The sequence below is a fragment of the Gopherus flavomarginatus genome, chromosome 5 (assembly GCF_025201925.1).
Source record: "Gopherus flavomarginatus isolate rGopFla2 chromosome 5, rGopFla2.mat.asm, whole genome shotgun sequence".
NCBI classification, from domain to species: domain Eukaryota; kingdom Metazoa; phylum Chordata; order Testudines; family Testudinidae; genus Gopherus; species Gopherus flavomarginatus.
The window spans coordinates 54,650,992-54,672,944 of NC_066621.1; the positions used below are offsets into that span (position 1 = coordinate 54,650,992).

At 39.9% G+C, this 21,953-nt stretch overlaps 1 protein-coding gene across 1 annotated transcript in view; it reads right to left on the minus strand.

Moving 5' to 3' along the window:
- OTOG (otogelin) overlaps positions 1-21,953 on the minus strand; it is a 168,740-nt gene that overhangs the window by 122,673 nt on the left and 24,114 nt on the right. The window contains exons 12-18 of the mRNA XM_050955788.1: positions 21,600-21,725; positions 20,673-20,781; positions 17,026-17,072; positions 15,652-15,797; positions 3,819-3,951; positions 2,681-2,858; positions 595-719 (exon numbers count right to left, since the gene is read on the minus strand). Coding sequence (XP_050811745.1) covers positions 595-719; positions 2,681-2,858; positions 3,819-3,951; positions 15,652-15,797; positions 17,026-17,072; positions 20,673-20,781; positions 21,600-21,725 — 864 coding nt within the window. The remainder of the gene's footprint in view (positions 1-594; positions 720-2,680; positions 2,859-3,818; positions 3,952-15,651; positions 15,798-17,025; positions 17,073-20,672; positions 20,782-21,599; positions 21,726-21,953) is intronic.

The window sequence follows — 21,953 nt, forward strand, 5'->3', positions numbered from 1 at the left end:
GGATAAACAATTAGATAGTCACTGGAGATGGGGAACTGGACCCTGGCTTTGCCACCTCCCAGATGAAAGTTCTTACCACTGTGCTAAAAGTTAGAGGGTCAGCATCACCACCACAACAATTTCGAATGGGACCCAATCCAGAAGGCAGTCTCTGAGTACACCTACTGGATCAGCCCCTGTACATGAGTTAGGCAGACAAACGTCTCTTCTTCTGCAATTTGCAAATTGCTCTGGGGCATAGTATGAGAGAGGTACCTGGTGGCCTAGGGTAAGGCAGCAGTGCACATGCCCAGAGGCTGAAACACAGGTGCCTACAGAATTAGACAATAGTCAAGCAGGAGTTCTATGGATCACAGTGGAGCCCAAAACTAGAACTTAGACACCTAAGAAACTTTGTGGATCTGGGCCTTAATGAGTATGTCTATACTGCATCTGGGATCAAGCCTCCCAGCCCAGACCCACACACTTGTGCTAGTGGGGCTCGTACTAGTGCACTGAAAATAGTTGTTTAGCTGTTGTGGCTTGGGCTCAGAGATACAGCAGGATGACACATTTTTGGTGTCAAATCAATAATGATTGATCCTTACTGCTCACCTGCCTGTAGGTGGATATCACATGGGTCCACTGGTGAATGGTCATACCCAGGGGCACATGCCGATGAAGTCTTCCAGGAGTTTCCAAACAGTTGCGGGGTGCTTTCAGGTACTCCTACGGGAGATCTTTTGCAAGACAAACGTCAGTCACTGACATCATCACAAATTTACAACATAACTGCTCAACTTCATCACATTCCGCAATGAAGTTGGTCAGCATCCCTGTCTCACTGCTCTCAGGCAGTGCTCCAACAGGAGGCTATGTCTACACAGCATTAAACACCCCAGCTGGCCTGTGTCAACAGACTCAGGCTCAAGGGGTTCAGACTGAGGGACTGTAAAATTGCAGTGTAGGGGGTAGTCTGGGCCAGGGTCCCACTGCCATAGGCATGCACACACCCACTCTCACTTGAGCCTCACCTCTGTATGATACCTGTATGTTTTTCTGGATGTCCTGCCATAACTGACAAATTATAATGGTTTTTAAGCAGCTTTTATCACTGTGTAAAGCAGAACAGCCAGGTTCGTAACTGGTTACAGGTCAATTGGGGATGGGCAGGAGGTTGTGGGTATATCTATGCTGCAATAAAAAACCCATGGCATCAAGCCTCAGAGCCTGGCTCAGCTGACTCAGGCTCTCAGGGATCAGGCTGCTGGACTTAAAATTGTGACATCTGGGCTTGGGCTGAAGCCCAGGTTCTGAGACCAACCCCCTTTGCTGGGTTTCAGAGCCCAGGATCCAACCCAAGCACCTACACGGCAACTTTCAGTCCCACAGCTAGAGCCCCGCAAGCCCAAGTCAGCTGACCCAAGGCCAGCCATGACTGTGTCACAGGTCTTTTATTGCCATGTAGATGTACCCTAAGAGATTGCATAACCAGATCATGTGCTTCACACAGTGAGAAAAGACCCTTAATACCATTATAATTTGTCAATTATGGCATTAGATCTCAATTATGGTTTTATACTTAAACGCTGTAAACTTCCAGTTATGGTGCAGCTATCACATTTCACTCATTTGTCACCCATTTGGATGGCCTGTGTTACAGATGGGCAGGTTTGGCAATTGAGAAGTGTGTTGCAAACATCTGATGATTGAGAATTAAACTTTTAAGAATGTAAGACTATCTTGGCATCTTGTAAATACCGTTGGCAAATTAATGGCACATCCCAGTGTGATTTAGGCAGTTTTACCTGATGATTCTTCGTATCTTTAAAATAAAAAGTAGAGCTAGTTGACGGAGGGGAATAGTTCTAAAACTTTTCAAATAAATCAGGAACATTTTTTTGTGAAAAATGTTCCTATTTTTCTACCAGCTTTAATAAAAAGAATTCAGTTTAATTTAAAAATTAACACTTCTTTTCTTTCCTTCTGACAGGTCAGAAGAATGTCTCTCAACTCCTTTCTGCTCTGTTAATTCCACTTTATCCTTTTCCACTCCTTTCCCCCTTTACTTCCTCCCTTCTTAGTTGACTGTTTCTTCATCCTGAAGCCAATCCACTGTGCTGGGTCGGCAAGACTGCAAACAGACTTCAGAGCAAAACGGACCAGATTTAATATGTTTCACTGGGGTGCTCATGCAGTTCAAACTGTGTTCCAATGCATTCACAGCAAAGTGAAGCTCAAACAACAGGCAAATTAATTTTGAAATCTATTGCTGGGCTGCAAGATTCAGCACAATGGGGACTCTGTTGGAGAAAGGAGATTAGAATGGTAGTGGAGACTAGGATCTGGACAGAGATAAGGACAGGTTTGCAAGGAAGCAGAAAGTCCTTCAGGATGGAGACATTTTCAGGCACAAATCTCCAAATAAACTAGGTCTGGGAGCTACTAGGACTTGTTTATATTCTAGTGTACTTTTATATGATTATTTTCATTTAAAAAAAGACATCAACATCAATGCGGTTTATAGTGTCTTAAAGGTTTCCCCTTCTAGCAAACCAAAACCAACTTCTCAGTTCCAGCATTCTGAGGGGGGAAAGCGAGAAATATGAAATCAAACTCTTGGTATCTGTCCAAGAATCTTTAGCAAGTATATTTTCTATACCACTCTAAATATATGAAAAAAGACAGTAGTCATTCGTACAAAAAGTCATCCTGCATGTTCCCATTGAAGGTTCCACAAAGGCCCACAGTATCATCCTTCCATCGGTCGTCAACTTGAAGATAGAGCCTTAGCCCCTGCCTGTCATACAGTATCTGTAGTCCAATGTTGGTCTTTATTTCCAAAAATACAGAGGACAGCTTCCTGATTTCAAAAGAATCTGGTGGGGAGGGGAAGGAGGGGAAAGGTAAATTGAAAGAAAATGATTAAGAACCTTGTTCTAATTTATGGCAGTTACAGTTTCCATATTCTAAACCCCCCAAAAAACAATAGTGCTTTATCATAAGAGGATAGGATATATTTTACTGTCTCATAAGGCAAACTAAATGTTTGATACATTCTCTCAAGTTGTGTAAAACACAATGGATCACTGGCAATTTCATAAAGAGTAAGTAGAATCAAATAGTTTTAAAAACACATTTTTTTCAGATAATCAGCTGTAGGCAGGTGACATCATCATGATGGTGGCAAAGTACTGCATGAAGCATAGACATTTTGGACAATTCCCACACAGCCTGATCCTGCAAGATGCCGAGTGCCTTTAAGCTCTCACTGAAGTCAACCAGACCCTTGCAGAATGGGGCTATGGTTTAATATGCAATATACCTGTCTCTCCCAACAATGATGTATTAAAAATGCACTGAGTTGAGGCAAGAAAATATGAAACCCAAACTTAAGGCAGGTCTCCTCTGGTGGATCTCAACACCATTATACTATGTAAGTAGAGCAAGAAGAACTCCCACTGACATTGCTGTGAGTTCTGTATGAGTAACGAGAGGAGAAAAGTCAGAGTCAAGACATACAATGATGATTGGAGAGAATTTTGCTTTTAGGACAGAACTAAAGGACCTTGTAGTCTGAATAATAGACTATGGGCCTGTCAAAGGTACAATTTACTTTATCTTCATGTAAGAAGTTTCTGGCATAATACTAATAATGAATATTTTTGTCATCAAGGCATTAAATACCACTGCAGTTAGTTAGTGAAACACCAATTGGTGCCTCCTATGGGGAATTAGCAACGTGTCAATGGCAACAACATAATTTATACACATGGTTTTAAAAATACTGCTTTGCTGCTTGATACGCATTATTTACTTATATATTTATTATTCCTTACCATCCGAATAGGGCAGGCTAATTTTGTACTGATCATATATCAAAACATCTCCTGAATGAGTCATAGTCACTTGCCTCTTGGGATCCTGATTCAGAATCAGACTGACTGATTTGATACATGATCCATCTTGGTTCTGCAAACAGGAGTAAGAGAAACATTTTGAGTTGGGTTAAATGTTAACGCAGAAGTATGGAGGGGGGAAACTGTAAATAATCTTCAATTGTATCTTGCCTCTTTAGAAAAACGTATTTGTAAAATATGTGATTTCAAAGTTCAATTTAAAACAAAGTTAATATTGAGATATTTAAATATAGATGTTTGAATACACTTGTAACATATTAGACAAACACAGCTCAAAAATAAGACACATAAAAACAAATACAGCAAAATCTTTTTTATAGGGCCTGATACAAAGCCCTATGCAATCAATGGGACAATACATTAACTTCAGTAGGCTTTGGATCAGGCTCATTTATTTCCAGAAAAACTTCACTGAAAGTTGATGCTTGTAAATAAAATTACATTCTGCACATTATAATGCAAAGAAACAATTTGACTCAGTCGTTCCATTTAAATGGAAATGGATTTTTGCCATAGCTAAGTTATTTCTAAACATTTTAATCCTAGAATGCTTTTTAAAGCAATAGTAATATATGATATATATAAAAAGAGGTTCCATTGTGTATATGATTTTAAAGTATATTTAGGCTCATTCTTGTCCAGGCAAGAGATCTGAAATCCACTGGCCTACCCTATTTGCCGTGTGTTACAAGCAGTCCTCTTATCTAGCTGGTTAAAACTCATTTCAGAATCACTCTGCAGACTCACTGGCAACAGGACTTTGATGACACATGCCTGCTGTGCCAGTGTATCCAACCACATACTTATTGAGCTAAGACAGTGATAAGAATGACACAGCCAGGATAACATATAGGAGGATACTTGGGAGTTGTATTGGTTCCCTATGAACACTAGCTAAATCTTACACCAAAGGAAGGAACAAAATCATTCTAAAACAATCTAATGGACCCCTAGTAGTCCCTTGCACTCAGGTCAGTGATACCCAGTGATCAGTGGCATAAAAGGCAACCAAGACATCTAAATAATCAGACTTTGCATTGTAAGTGATCACCAAGACTCTGCAGCAGAAACCTGATTCAGAGAATTGCGTTAAATCTAATCTAGGAATAGGAACATGCCATGTGCCATACATGGTAAAACCAACCAAGACCATTCAAAGTTCATAAAGTGAATACTTGAATTGCAGAAAACTAAGTGCTCTGAAATTGAAAGACCAATAATTATTCAATGAAAATGTTGCACAAATAATTTCAAATAACTAATAAATATGACTACATTGTAGGCAGCTCATGAATACTCTGTGAACAGAACAAAAGAGGCAAAGTTCATCAAGTAAATTATTTACTAAAATATTATTCTCATGATTCTATTGTGTGATGTTGTAACAGGTTGGGCTTTGTTAAAAATTAATGTTTGATTTTGTCACTTTTTTCAGAGTTTCCAGTAAGCTTCTTTTGGAGCTGTAGTATGCATGGATAGTCAGAAAACTTTTCCCAGACTTGCAGCCTTTCATTTTGGACGTCAAAATATGTGCTTTTGGCATAAAAATTGTCAAAAGAAGGCAGTTCTATACTCATGCAGTGTACACCTGTGGCTTGTTAGCAATGGCCTTTGCAACGTGAAAGATTCCCATGATCCAAGCTAGACATGCAAAACCTACCTGGCCCACATTTTGTAAATTTGCACAAAGAAACGTAGCCAGATAAAGAAACTAGATGGTGTAAGAAAAAACCTAAAGCAAGTAGTGAAACCACTTGGTACCTCAATCAAGTATTGAGCACTTAATATTCCAGCATGTTTTATATTACAGTAGAGTGAACTACAACTAGATACCACACCAAACAGGTGGAAAGCAGTATGAGTTCAAGATTAATTGAACATTGAATTTTTCCAATGTATCACAGTTACAGACACATGTGCTAAATAACCTGGCAACTATCCACACAGATGATTCAATAGCTGTCAGGAGTTTCCAGACAAGTACCTCTGTCTTTGTGAGTAGTTGAACCCATTTAACCTCCCATTCAAAGAAACAGCACTGGGAAACGGAAAAGAAATGCTTGATAAGTCAAATAGAACTAACAGACTTTACTTGTTAGAATAAAATTCAGCAATTGGTACTTTTGTAAGCAGATAAAACCCTAGAAAACGTGCGGTAGGGGCCAATCCCGCACTGGAAGTGAAATGGAACAGATGACCTGAAAAGGCTTTTCCATCTTTGAATTGTGGTAACAAAGTTGTTTGTTACATTTTTAAGTACATATCTGAGCAGCACAAGAACCAGACTGTGAAGCAGGGTCGCAATTTGGTTTCTGCTGTTTCTTTGCTACAGAATGGGAATAATCTGTATCACGCCTTTTGTCAGCACAGATTATTTCACTTTCTGCACTGGCTCCAGTGAACAGGCTGGGGTGTTTGGGGACCAGCACAGCTAAGATTTTGCCCATTCCTCACCATCCTCACAGGAAGGGAAGTTGCAGCCCACAGGTGCTGCTCTCCCCCAGTGCAAACTCAGACAATGCAAGTAACCCACTCAGGAAAGTAAGTGGACTCTTTGCATCCTATTACTCTCCTATGTAGGCAAGTAGGAGGACTCACAAATGACCCCAAAGTGACCAGGTCTATCATGTTTGTTCAGTTTTTTTCTTAATAAATTATGTATGTATGTATTTTCATAGACATTTCTTCTTCTACAACAGAACACAATACCAAAGAGAGATGTTTGAAACCTTTACCATTGGCCTTAGGTTCAAGTAACTTGATTAAACTTCAAGTATTGAAGATACAGCACAAGCATGATGATGCAACAGAAATCTGGCAAATCATATTAAAAACCTTCACTGTGAGGCAGGCATAGCAGCAATAGCCAGTGAAAGTGTCTCACTTGAAGTGGTTATAAGAGACTACTTACAGGAAGGCAAGGGAAATGTCCCTCTGCCACAAGAGTGGGGAGTTGAGAGACAGCTGGTGGATCGGCCACTGACCACATCCCAGAAGCTAGAGTGGCAGCCATAGAGAAGCTCTCCAGTTTCTCTATTATTAGAGTAAGAAGGATTCTGTCCCACCAACACTTCCTACACATTTTCCATGGAAAAACCCAGCATCCAACCTGGCTACTTAGGCGGGGCACAGGGAAAGGATTTGGGTCAATCTGCAAGCAAAAAGTGAGTGAGTATACACATAACACTTTAAGTGCTGACTTCTAGCGGATCATGGCCCAATTAAACTTGAAATTCAGTGCAGATGTAGGAGCAAATCTGATGACCTCCATAAAACCACTGAGAGGTTGAAAGACAAACTGAAAACCATATAAGAAGAGGTTGCATTCAAGACATAACTGTGGCTAAGCAAACGATATCAAGTGTATGTAGGCTGAATAGCACATAGTATTTTGTTGTTCATCGAGAGTTCTATGGTACTGTCTGATTCATTTAAGATTTTTACTATACTTGACTCTATGCTTTCTTTCACATATAGAGCCACTTCCCCACCGTTACAACCTGCTCTGCCATATATATTTTGTAGCCTGGCATTACCATGTCCCATTGATTATCATTGTTCCACCAAATTTCTGTCATGTCTATTATAGCAATATCCTCATTTAATACCAGGCACTCAAGTTCACCCATCTTAGTATTTAGACTTCTTGCATTTGTATACAGCACCTACAATTTTTGTCAATATTTAGCTGTCTGCCTTCACATAATGTAACTGACTCATTTTTGTTTGACTAGCTCATGAAGAAGCTTATTAACCAAACATGAACAGATGCTGCAAATATGATTATAAAGTTGAAGTCATGAACCAGAACCCCATTGTACTAAGAACTGTACAAACACAGAAATAATTGCAACAAATCTAAGGAGCCAATGATATCAGAAATAGTGCATGAAAACCAGTGTAGAAAAGAACGTTTGCCTAGACATCATTTAAATGGACAGAACTATTTGCAAAGTTTGTTGCAATTATTATTCCACCAAGTACACATCAATGCGCATGGAATTCATATTTTCTAGATATACAATCCAGACAATGTTCATTGCAGACATTATTCAGTAAATGAACTTAAAATATTTACACCAGTGCCTAGGTGTCCACTGTTTCCTCCTACAAACAGCAAGGCAGAAGTCAGAGTACTGAATGTTAAGCGGTTACTAGAAAAAGCAACTGACAGTAACTCGCATCCATAATTTGTTTTAGGGGGTCATGCAGCACCATTAAAGTGTAGATTTGCAACAGGCTCGTATGGAACACCAATTGCATTCAAGGACTTCCCTGTATCACTAAAAAGCACCAGCAGTGATATTTTATCTAAAAGAGGCAGTTAAAATAAAAAAAACACAACTGCTGAAATATTTTCTCAGATCTAACAACTATTTGAATTACTGATAGAGACATATATTGGACACGTATTTGTACACACAAAAACATGCCTCTGCACCAGCAAATTAAATACCTGTGCACATAATAGCTGATTTTCCAAACACAGTTAGTATTTGTACACGTTATTTCAAAGCCTGACTGGCTTCTTCATGTCCTCTTGTTTATAAAAGAGTGACTCTCATCCAATCAAGAAACTGAAACAATACCATATTGCTTATGTGACTAATCAACTAACCAATATGGCCAGAATCCCAAATATCAAGTATTGAATTATCATAGCTAATTGTTTGATACCCATCCAGAATTTACAAATAAATAGCAAAAACTTTATCAAGTTATTTCAAACACAAAAATTGAGGAAATAATGATCCAGTCTCAACCAGCAGAAAAAGAGGCTCAATTCATCAAATAATGATTTGCTGTATATTGTTTGTTCAGCTGTAAATGTGTAACCTAACATAATGTCTTCTTAGAATCCAATCTGCAGTTAGATCCTAGCACCCATCTGGAGTCCCAGTGACTTCACTGGAATTCTGCATGGGTACTGGGCCCATCCATACAGAGCTCATTGCAGGGGCCATGATTTGTAAACAGAACAAAGAGAGTAAGTTGAAAACAATATGTTTTAAACATTCTTCCTTGAAAGGATGGATCTATGTAATGTGCTGCAGAAAACTACTGGTGGAAAGAAATGAACGGGATATTCCAGCTAGCGCAGTACTGGTAAGCATGTTTAAACGATAGTTAAAGTGGATGCATTGAAAGCAGTCTTTCCCTTTTAAATTATACTGACTTGGCCTTTCAGAATTCTATCGTCCTGCTTTTAAACGTGCATTTAACATGGTTTAATAAAAATAGATTTCATGACTGAGTTATCTAACTTCTTTTATAAAGAGGTTCAGAATGGGCTACATTTTGTAGAAACCCCTTTTTAAGCCAATATAGATGGTTTGCACTAGATACAAAGTGTTTCAATAGCATGGTCATGGTTACAGCATTAAAATTAATATTATTGATGTTGACTTATTGACAATATTCACTGAATTAATAAAAATGTATTCAATAATTTTTATGTTAAGATCATGTCATTTAATGATTTTGTGTTATTTACTCCTTTACATAACACAAGAACCAAGGGTCACCCAATGAAACTACCAGGCAGCAGGTTTAAAACAAACAAAAGGAAGTATTTCTTTACACAATGCACAACCTACAGAACTCATTACCAGGGGATATTGTGAAGGCCAAAAGTATAACTGGGTTCAAAAAAGAATTAGATAAGTGCATGGAGTATAGGTCCATCAATAGCTATTATCCAAGATCAGTGGCGGGCAACCTTCGGCCCATCAGGATAATCCGCTGATGGGCCGTGAGACAGTTTGTTTACATTGACCGTCCGCAAACACGGCCTCCCGCAGCGCCCAGTGGCCGCGGTTCGCCATTCCCAGATAACGGGAGCTGCGGGAAGCAGCGCGGGCCAAAGGGACGTGCTGGCCACCACTTCCTGCAGCTCCCATTGGCCAAACTGCAGCCACCGAGAGCTGCGGGTGGCCGTGCCTGCAGATGGTCAATGTAAACAAACTGTCTTGCAGCCCACTAGTAGATTACCCTCACAGACTGTGTGTGGCCCGTGAGCCGCAGGTTGCCCACCACTGCCCAAGATGGTCAGCAATGCAACTGCACGTTCTGGGTTTCCTTCACCTCTGACTGCCAGAAGCTGGAAGTGGATGAGAAGGAATGGATCACTCAATGATTGCTTGTTCTGTTCATTCACTCTGAGTGGCATTGACTACGGTCGGAAGACAGGATACTGGGCTAGATGGATCATTGGTCCGACTCATTATAGCCACTCTTATTTGTGAATGTAAAGAATGTTGCACATGAAAATGTCTGTGCTATAAAATCTTCAGGCATATTTTCAGAGACTGACTGAACACTTGGCCCTACACTTGCAAATAATGCCTCCCAGCTTCTACGTACAACAAACTGTAGCCATATAATGGGTTAATATTTATTAACTATCAAACATTGTTCTGCAGAAGGTTTGCTATCTCCACGAAGGATTCTATAGAAGAAATTTTACCTGACAATAATTCTCTGTTTCAGTGAATTGTTTCTTTCATAAGATTGCCTCAGCCAACTATCAGCAGGTGTTTTCACATGAACTGCTTTCTCTCTCACTAGACACTTAACAAAAATTCTTATATTCAGAATCCCTCATCATACAAACTATAAAGCCAGTGATGCTGTCACTTGAAACTCAGATAAGGTTAAGCTGTGCTAATCACTTTCCTGAGTTGCTTTCCAAAAAGTGCTTAAACAAAATTTCACATCATTCTGAAACCACTTGTTGCCTGATGACTATTTATGTCACCAGCTCTAAGGCGCTAGCTGACTAGTGTCCTTGTGATTCAAAGGTCTGGAATCTCTTCAGGTATTTTCTTTCTTCATTTTTTAATCTGCTTGAATGTGATGGGACTGATCAGTGGAAAAAAAATGAAATAGTCATTAAAAAAAGAAAAAAGAACCAAAAATCTCAGGCCACTGAGCTTCTGTAACACACCGCTTTTACATTACAATTCAGATTCATTTCTTATAAGGGAAACACATGCTGGATGTTCCCTAGTGTAAAGCAGTGTATCTGCCAAGCAGGGGCCACATATTTAAGCAAATTATTGGATGTTTCACACCCCTACTCCAGTGGTGTCAGGATTAACTTCAGTGAAGCTACTCTTGATTTACACCACATATGTTCTGATTTTCCAGTGGCCTACATCTTCAGAATGCTCCACTCACTTATACCTGCTGTAGAGTTTACACTCACTTTGGATTCATGGAAACAGATCCTCTGGTCTAGACTCAGCACAAGACAAAAGTATGCAGGAGTGATCCTGATTTTGGGTCTGGTTGTGGGTCCCAACATATACTAGAATGGCCTGATGGCTGCTCCAACTTATGCCTAGCTGCTTACTGCCTCAAGAGGCTATTCTGGCACCTAGAAATCACCAGGCCACAGAGATAAATTAGGCACAACCCCTGTGTCTGCAGTCAAGAAGAGGGTGAGAACAGCTCCCACATCTGTATGCAGTCTGAGGATTACCCCAGAAGGTGAGACACATGAACATTATGGTAACATTACAAAGCAGAAGCAGCAAAGCCATCAAAGCAAGTAAGGCCCAAGTTCTTGCTTATTTTGCACAGAGGCAAGGGAGTGCTGAAAGGGAGTGGAGAATAAGGCCCACAATGAGCATCTTGCATATAATCATAACAGAAACTTGAACCAAGGCCTCCATTGTCTATTGACAACATCTTTAGAAACAGCTCCCTCTAGCCAAGACAGCATAAACTGACCTAATCTTGCGTCAGCCTCCGTAACCTACTGATGAGAGTGTTATGAGTTTCCTTCTCTGTCCCAATACACAGAGGATGAGAGTTGTTTCACCCCCGGCCCCAAATTATAGAGCTCAAGCTCTAGCAGTTTATGACCTGATAAGCCAGCCAAGAGGGAGGCCATGACACCTCAATTTGCTTAACTGAACTGCTGACAGTGTTTCTTCAGGAGATCCCATCTTGCTAGCTGTCATAAACAGATAGCTAAGGGTTAATGTTCTTTTACCTGTAAAGGGGTAACACCAGTAACCTGAAACACCTGACCAGAGGACCAATCAGGAAACAAGACTTTTTCAAATCTGGTTTGAGTGAAGTTTGTGTGTGAGTTCTTTGTTCTTTGTCTTGTGCCTGTACTCTCTCGGCTATGAGAGGGATTTTTTCTGTCTCCTGCCTTTCTAATCTTCTGTTTCCCAGTTGTAAGTACAAAGAGATTGTTTTTTCCATTTCTCGGCGGTGGGCCATGTCTTCTTCTTCTTGTTTCCTTCTGTGGGCCACCTCTTCTTCTTCTAGTTTTCTTTTGTGGGCTGCCTCGTTAGCTGCTTGTTCTCTTTTGTAGGCTGCCAGTTTGATGTTTTCTTCCTTTTCTTTCAGCTCCACCTCTTTTTGTCTTTTTTCCAGTTGTCACCTGTGTTCAGCTTCTTTGAATTGTCCTTCGGCCTCCATTTTTGTATTGGAAGGCATGGTTCCTATTTTCTTGTCTTGGGGTGCCCTCCGGTGTTTATCTTCTGAACTGCAGGTTCTCTGTTGCCTCCTGGGGTCTGCCTAGCAACAGTGCCTTTTTCCCTTTCTTCCTCTAGCTAATCTTTTAAATGTAAAGTAAACCAGAAAAACCACTTTATTTGCATGTGTATTGTGCTGGTAATTGCCTCCTAATGGGAGTGCTATTATCTGACAAAAGACCTGTTTGTCACAGCTTAATGGTTCCTTGCTTAATATGCAAGCCAAAAACTGCCAGAGAGAGCAGAAAAAAAATTCTCTCTGGTTCCTTTTAAAACCAAACCCTCTCTGCTTAAAAGCCCCTAGCAGAGAAAAGAAAAATATAATATTCCTACTGGCTTCTGGATTCTATCTATCTCACCACTGCACACCATGTCATAACATATTTCCCAGATTTGGATCTTAGCGTCCAAAATATGGGTGTTAGCATGAAAACCTCCAAGCTTAGTTACCCAGCTTGGACCTGGTAAAGCTGCCACTACCCAAAAAATTAGAGTGTTTTGGGGCACTCTGGTCCCCCCAAAAACCTTCCCTGGGGACCCCAAATACCCAAATTTCTTGAGTCTTACAACAAAGGGGAATAAACCATTTCCCCCCTCTTTTCCCTTCCAGGTGTTCCCTCCCTGGGTTCCTGGAGAGATACACAGAAGCAAGCTCCGTGAATCTAAACAGAGGGACTCCACCCACCCTATTTCCCGTCCTGGAAACAGAAGTACTTCCCTCTTCACTCAGAGGGTATGAAAAGTCAGGCTTAGTAAATCTAACACACAGAGAGTTTCCCCCTGACTTCTTCCTCCCACCAATTCCCTGGTGAGCTACAGACTCAATTCCCTGGAGTCCCCCACTAAAGAAAAACTCCAACAGGTCTTAAAAAGAAAGATTTATATAAAAAGAAAGAAAAATACATAAAAATGGTCTCTCTGTATTAAGGTGACAAATACAGGGTCAATTGCTTAAAAGAAATATGAATAAACAGCCTTATTCAAAAAGAATACAATTTAAAACACTCCAGCAACTACACACATGTAAATACAAAAAAAAAAACAACAATCTCTTTGTACTTACTACTGGGAAACAGAAGATTAGAAAGGCAGGAGACAGAAAAAATCTCTCTCATAGCCGAGAGAGTACAGGCACAAGACAAAGAACTCACACACAAACTTCCCTCCACCCAGATTTGAAAAAAAGTCTTGTTTCCTGATTGGTCCTCTGGTCAGGTGTTTCAGGTTACTGGTGTTACCCCTTTACAGGTAAAAGAACATTAACCCTTAGCTATCTGTTTATGACACTAGCCATTAGTCCAGCAACACAGGACACAACTCTCAAGTTTGGCCGATTTTACAAACCCTGTAGAAGCAGAGGTATGTATTCTTTAATGTTTATGTTCTTATTTTTTGTTACACTCCCTTTTTTATTTGCACTAAAAATGAAGATTGAGCTTTCTTTCAGATTATAATACTGGAGTCAGCGACACCTCAGGATTTACAGAAAGTAATCAATGCAGCCCTCTCAGGGGTGAAACACAGTGACTATTTAGAAATGCACGTCAGTTTTGAATAGAAAGTGAAGGAGAATACTATAGGCAAATGGAATTAAAAGGAAAATAGAGGGCAGTCTGTGCAGTTTATATAAACATCAGAGTCATCAGTAGAGTTGCTACTGATTTAAACTAGTTAAGTGAAATCAAAATCAGACTCCGAATGTAATTACCCAAGTTGGAATCTGGCCAGGACACAAAGTTTAACCTGTTCTACTCTTAGAACAGGTGGCCAGCAGTTCAGTTTTTTATCTTGTCTCAAACATGACAACTGCCATAACACTGAGACCCTGACATAATATTGGAGCATTAGTTCAGAATAGATGCTAAGTACTGGACAAATTCTGCCCTTGGGAGTACATATATAGCACCTACTGAAGTAAATGAAAAGGCAACCATCCAAAAAAGGAAGTTGGACATTCAGAAATGTGGTGCCTTGAGGACTGTGTTGGAATTACAAGCTATCACTTGAAGAATGTGTGGTGGGGGCAAGGGGTTTATGATCCTATTTGCAGGCTAGAGGGCTCTGTAGTAAAAAGTGTCTGACTGGAGTCAGTCTGAAAAGAGCCAGCTTAAAGCAAGGTGGCGTAAGTTGTGACTCTCTGCCTTAAGGAACAGCCTTTTTTCTCTATCTCTTGTGTATTATTGTCATAAATTCAAAGCAATAAAGTACCATTATGCTTCACCCTTCCAGCAAGAGTATGTTTTTATCTAATATATTTTTATGTGTGCTGTGACCACTTCCCACAGCAACTAGGTATTCTCTGGAAGACTAGTACAGACCTGACTGAACTTTGCTTACATTGTAATGTCTAACAAGACCACAACACAAGGTTAAATGCTCCAGCTGACTATATCAATCAGGGTTGTATTAGATATCATGAAGGTAATAAAAACCTTGTCCAATATACTGTATTCAGCAGCACAAGTAATGTTACAATGATATACATACACACAGGACTGGCTTCACACATGTAGAACAGACACACAACTTTTGTATGTGACTACAGATTGATGGGCAGTTGTTTGCCCGTTTGCCTAAGACAGTAGAACTCCTAGACTCAGCCATACTTTCCATACACACACACATACACACTTAGAGAGAGTTCACCACCATCAACACTCTCAACAGATGTACCCAAAATTTTATGCAGCTTTCCAAGCACCACAGCTAAAATTTTTTACAAGTCACATGAAGCAAAATGAGAAGCCCCTACCCAATGCACTGAGAATGGTAATAGTGTTCTGTGACTGTTATGTTGTTTGCGCTATGTGCTTACGGCAGTCCCAAAGAGAGAGAAGAGCCCACCACACCCAGACGCCTCCAGGACAATCAGATACCAACATTTATATTTCAGAGTAAGCTCATCTTTTCTATTTTTCCCCCCTCACCCAGGGCCTGATCCAATGTCCATTGAAGTCAATGGGAAGCTTTTGATTAACTTTAATGGATCCTAGATCAAGGTCCCAAGACACAGCTCTTCCTCTCTCTGGATGCAGATGTATGAGGCTTTCTCTACAATACTCCTCAAAAAAAATCTATTTAAATGCCTTTAAACATAAATTAAAGAAAATCATAGCTACAGTCTTATTTTTAAAGTGTTACACTGTACAGGTTTTTGGTTGTGGATTCCCCCCCCCCCCCTCCATACCGAATGCATTTTTCTGGCTCCGGTAACAGAAAATAGAAGATACAAGATATAATTAGAAAGCATTAAGCCTTACCAGTCCACAAGGAGCATTTTGCAGAGACACTGTAAACTCGCCAGATCTGTGGCTTTTTGCCAGAATATATTGGCAGGTAGCTTGGAAAGTGTATTTGCGCCCATCAAATGTCATGAAGTTAATGTCTCCTGAGACAGAGCATTCAGCTGATATTGAAAAAAGGATAAAGTCCTTTATTACAGAGCAAAAGTGTTTGTTGTAAACACTCTACAACTTTTATTATTACTATAAGATTAAAATACTCTGGTATGGATCAAACAACTTTAATGACTGATTAACAATGTTATTCATCTGCTGTACTCAAGTGTTAGTGACAGGGTGGGAATGCATTAACCAAGCCCACATAAAGCAGTTAGAATATGAACACTTGATCTTAGAAATTCTCCTGGGATCCACTGCAAACTAACACTCTGAATATGAATAATCACTGCTCTACAGGTTTGTAAGGCTATTAACTGTTGGGACTTAGATACCACAGTGGTGAGCATTGCAGAAAACCCTAAGACAGGTGGATAATTAGATGTGTCAAATTTGGATTCTTGATTATTTTTATTTCTTTATATATTATTGTACATAAAAAAACAGTGTTAAAGGCCCATTTAGGGTGACCAGACAGCAAATGTGAAAAATTGGGATGGGGCTGGTGGTAATAGGAGCCTATATAAGAAAAAGACCCCAAAATCAGGACTGTCCCTATAAAATCGGGACATCTGGTCACCCTAAGCCCATTAAAGTTGTAAAGTCAAGCATTCAAAAGTTAAATACCAGCATTAAGATAAGGTTATCTGTTCATAACTCAGCCAAATTTGGGATTTTTTTCTTTCACAGGAACAAAAATTTAATTCCTGACATCAGGGCAACCCCCACTGCCAAATTTCAAGTCTTTTCTCCAAAGTAAGCGGTGCTAGAGATTGATAATGAAACAGCTATAAGAACGTGTTCAAAACAATGTATTTTTCCCTACTCTTGTTTTTGGAAAAAACAAATCATTTGAGGAAGACATCTGGCATGAAAAATTTCAGCTCAAAACAGTTCAAATTATAATGGGAAGTGTTGGTCAACATAAACTAAAGATAGTGCCACCAGTTCTGCCTATAACACCACTCAACTAACGTAGTGTGAAGGGCGTTATCTAGCTGAATAGAAAAATGAAGATGGCTGTTATGAAGGCCATTGTAATACCTATTACAATGTGTGTATAGGTGTGTATGTGTATATGTAGTTATATAAAGAGACACACATGCTGTACAATAGGAAATTTTGTTAAAATAGGTCTCAGGGCAGAATTTGGCCTTAAGTAACAATTGGCTATTATAAACTAACATAATGTTTTGGAATCTCTGAGGTACCTGACCCCAGGTCCTTTACACATACCTGGACAGGTAAGATTTGTGCAGGTCCACTTTCCTCCAATACAAGTACTGAAAGAAAAATCAAAAGTTGCATATTAAAAAAAATTCAAACATTGTCCATCAGCTCCACCTCCTGGTTTTCTACTCCATGGAGACATCACCAAAAGAGTAAGTGGGATGGAGGGGTGCAGCAATAGCAGAAGATGGCCAGACCCAGATATTGTGGGCAATGGTTGGACTTGGTTATAAATGAGGAGGTTGCTGAAAGATGTCCCATCTGTTAGTTTGCACAGAGGCCCACAAAATCTAGGATTAGTCTTGCTTTTTTCTCATTAGTGATCAGTATAAAAACTAATGATGAATGAACCTTAAAAGGTCAGGGAGCTTTAGTTTGGATCAAATCACTTGAAAATGAGGATGTTTATCCAAACTTTATTTGAACCTGTTGGATGTGCTTGATATAGAAGTTCAGGTCAATTCCTTTTTTTTTTCTTTTTAAATCTGAACTTGATCACCTCTCCTTAGTAAAAGAAAAAACAACATGGAACAATTCTGTTAATTAAAGGACTGTGTAGTAGAGGGCTGAGTTTTAGGGAAGTCTCACTTTCTAAGATTTTTGTTCAGACTCACAAGATGTTTCTCTGCAGCATCAGAACCCCTTAAATATTTACATGGTTAGACTTTTCTGAATATGTAATGAGTCTGAAGAAAAAATGGAAAGTATCAAATACTTGTTTGTCCTGCAACATGCCTTCCACTCTTCATAAAATAGGAAGCCTTGCATCTTAAATGCTATTGCTATCATGGTGCGTGGTGTATCCAGCATCATTAATCTCTCCCTTAGAAATTTTTTTTTCAGTACAGAAGGCAATAGTTGGTGCAGTTATCGAATGCTCACATCAGAATAGCATTTTTATTATTACAGTTCAGAACCATCTTGTTTTTAACTCATGAAGAAGTGGGGTGGAGGAGAGTCACTTTGCAAGGTCTATGGTATGCAAGGACATGACCAAACACATTTAAGTACTATTGAAATAGAAATTCTAACAACATTTTTAAGGATAGCAATTTGTAAGAACACTAAACAATAATATTAAGGCAAAGACTGAAGGTGTCTATTTTCTGTAGCAGAGGTTTATAACAAAATTGAAAGCTGTTCGATTTTTCATTTTATTGAAATGAAACCTGTATCTATCCTGCTCAGCAGAACAATTTGATCTTGTCAAAGAGAGAACATCTTCCCTTTGGTCTTGAAGGTAAGATATGCAGTCTACTTAATGCTTCTTTGTGGAAAAGCATATTCAGGGCGTACTGTAACTGTAAGAGTGGTGTGGCTTATATCTCAAAAGCTACATCTCTACAAGAATGAAAGAAGGAAGAGATCCCTGAGCACAGATCTCATCATATATCACCACTTTGCCTTGTCTGCTCACCAGACATGTCTTTAAGATGCTTTCACCTTCCAGACTACAGCACACATAAAAAGACAATGGTTTGATTTAGTGTTGTTGCTTTCAAAGTGTGTCAGATGTAATTCCCATAGGACCCATTAAATCCGGCCATACCAGAGCATCCAGAACAGCAGAAACAAGCTTCTCTAATCAGCCTTATTAAAATGCAGTCTCATATTTTTGCGCTCAACACCACAGAATGATCTATTTTATTGGTGTTGAATCTGTGGTTCTTGAAGCTCTAAATTGTGGCCCTCAGGTTTCACAATGTTAAAATATGGTCTTTATTGTAAACTGAAAATGCATTCTCCAAGCCATGCCTTGCAATTATTTAAATGAAACATTTGAATCAACTTTGTCACTACAGGAAGGAGCTAGGGGACACTGCCTACTCAGCTGTCTTCCACTCCTTCCCCTGTATCCCAGAAGCAGCTCCATTATGAGCCAGAACTTCATGAGCAGCTCCTGTCCCTTCCCTGCTGCAGCTGTTCAGCAGTTCCCTCACTTGCTGCCTACTGGATTGCAGGGGAAGGGGAGTAGATCTGGTTGTGTCACAGTGGGGTAGTGGGCAGCCAGACGTAGTGGTCAGAGACAGAGTCCACAGTCATGAGACAGAAGTCAAGTATCAAATAGGTCAGGAGCTAAGAAGCAGGAGACAAACTGGAGATCAGAACCACAAGTCAGACACCAGGAGTCAAGCCAGGGGAACAGGAAGCACAAGGTACAGAGTCTAGAACAGGGTGGATCCCAGCTTCCTGTTCCTGCTGCTGGCTTAAGTAGGACCAGCAGGCCAATCAGCTACTCTGTCACTCCACCAATAGGACCTCAGGGGAGGAGCCTCAAAGTGGAGTTCATGGGTCCCGGTTAAGCAGTTGTCAGCAGGCTACCAAGTGGTGGGTTGGATCATGGCTATTCTTGTCCTACAGACCCAGATTTGAGGCCCATGGGTTGCTCCATTGCTTATTTACCTCCCAGGTTGTGGGAGCCTGATGAGGAACTGATAGAAGCTGAGTTGGCTCTGCCTGAGCCTAAAGGAATATTTAGCAAAGTGTGGTTCCCTTCCCATACACAGCCTTGACTGGGGAGAGGATGAAAAACTGAGAACCAAAAATAGTTCTGGCTCCAGTTATGGCCCCGACTCCAGGTTAGAGTAGCCTGGGGGCTGCTTTATCTCATTCCAGCTGGCTACATTCCCCAAGGGACTATACACTAAACGGAGATGACCAGAGCGCAGCCTGCTCCAGCCATAATCCCTTCCCACAAAGAACACACATCAGATGCACCAGAGGCTGTAGGGAGAAAGAGGTGAAGGAATCAACTATACCCAATGAGTGTCCAAGGAGGACTCCTCCGTACCTAGAAAGCCCCTGCAGGAGACCTGGTTTCCACTCCATTTGTGCTTCCTGAGTATACAAAGGGAAGTGAACATTAGTGACATCGGGGATTTTAGGGGAGTTGAGCAACTGGAGCTTTCATTGACTTCATTTGGAGGCATGGGTACTCAGCAGCTCTGAAAAATCCAGCCATGTGTAGCTGATTAATAAATCACCAAGTACAGGTCATGCAATTGGTAAATGCAGAGGGCAGCTGCAAAATGAATTAATGATCACAGTAAAGAATCTATAATTATATAAATTTCTCCATCTAAGATTAACATCTGACCCTATAAGTAGACTCTTTCTAATATTATCCTAGCAGTTTCACTATCCTAATATTTGATCAACCATCCAAATTCAGATTCTGCCTGTCCCTAGGGAATTTCTAGATTCAAAGAAGTGTTGACAACACCATGGAAATTAAACAAGGATACCTGAGAAGAACATTATTGTAGAGACTAAAACAAGACGCCTGATATTTATCTTGAGTTTCCACAGATTATCTGAATTTGGGTTTGAGCTAAATTTTATCCCAGTATAAATTGGTACAACTCCACTGAAGCCCTAGAACTGTGCCAATTTACACCAACAGAAAATCAGATGCAATTATCTAAAAAATTCTACGTTTATTTAATTTGTTAACATTTATCTGCTTTATTTTTCTGATTTGCCTTTCATAAGTGGAAAGGAAAGTGCATTCATTGCCCCTCCATAATCAGACAAAATATGCTATATACAAATTGATTGTGTTTTCATAAAAGTAGGGGATGTAAGAAAGGGCTTTTTGTCTCATGATCAAATGATTAATCAAAGTATGCAGTACAAAAAGGGAAGTTACTAACCAGTTGTTGCACTCCTCATGAACCACAGAGCCCGTTCTATAGGAATTTCCATGATAATCACATGGACATTCTGAAGGCTTGACACATAATTCATTTTCATAAATTAGACCTAGAAGGAATAATCCAACATGAAATAAATGTAAATGAGCTTCATTAATGGTGGCTGGAGCTTTGTCTATCTAACTAGTACTTCTAATAATAAAACTAATGGCCCTATGGAGTAAATATTTTAGAATAGCTTGAAGTTTCTTCCATCTTGCAGAAAAAGATATCTAATTAAAATATTAGATTTAATCCCTTTATTGTTGGAGATACACTGAAGTCACTGGGAGCTGCTGGTTTAAGTTTAGTATCTTTGAATGTCATACTGCTTTATTTAAGTGTCTTATGGATCTGGGAGCTTAATGTCAAGCAGTCATTGTTTGACACTCTTGGCCTTTGGCCATACATTTTATAGCACAATAGCCCACTGGAAACTAAGCAGAGAACAGAGATGATTACACTTACATACCAGCAGAGAATTACTGAGGGGAACCACTTTTAAGACTCATGGAACATCACTACTCTGTTTGATCCGTCCCCTTCCAGACAGTTATATATCCAATAACTGGCAGTAGCAAATGGAGAATAGGGACAAGATTTTGCATTTACGCAGGGGGTGGAGATCTGTTGCTTCTGTGGTGGTTCCACCTGGCTACTGGTTGCAAGAGTAGGAAAGGCTCACTCAGTGCTCGAAGGGCCCTCCCTGTTGAGGCAGCAGCCATGATGAGTCCCCCTTGCAAGTGTGTGCCTAGATCCCCAGATTGCCTCCCCAGCCTCGTCCCCATTAGTTTCACCAAGGCTCACACACACATTTGAAGGCCAAATTTAGCCATAGGATAAGTTTAGCCATAGATAAAACAAGTTTGAGAAATAAGGCTGTGTTACCATCTGGACAGTAGCATCCATCGACACAGGGAAGTTCACTGTCAATACACTGTGTTTTTTGCTGACATGAAACCGGGCAACAGTCGATACATTCATTGTAGATTAAATGTTCTTCACAGGTAACAACTGAAAAATGAAACAAGCTGAGAAATGAAAAGGCATTATGCTACCACCTCAGTGGAAGTTAATACTATTCACACTGTTTTCATATATTTTACTTTTTTTTAATCCATGTATCAAATCTGAAGTATTGAATTGTGAAGGTTTATCCAAGTGCTACTTGAATAAAACATTTTTAAGTCCTTGCAAATTTTATATTTCAGAAATCAAAGGAGTATAATCAATATCTGAGAC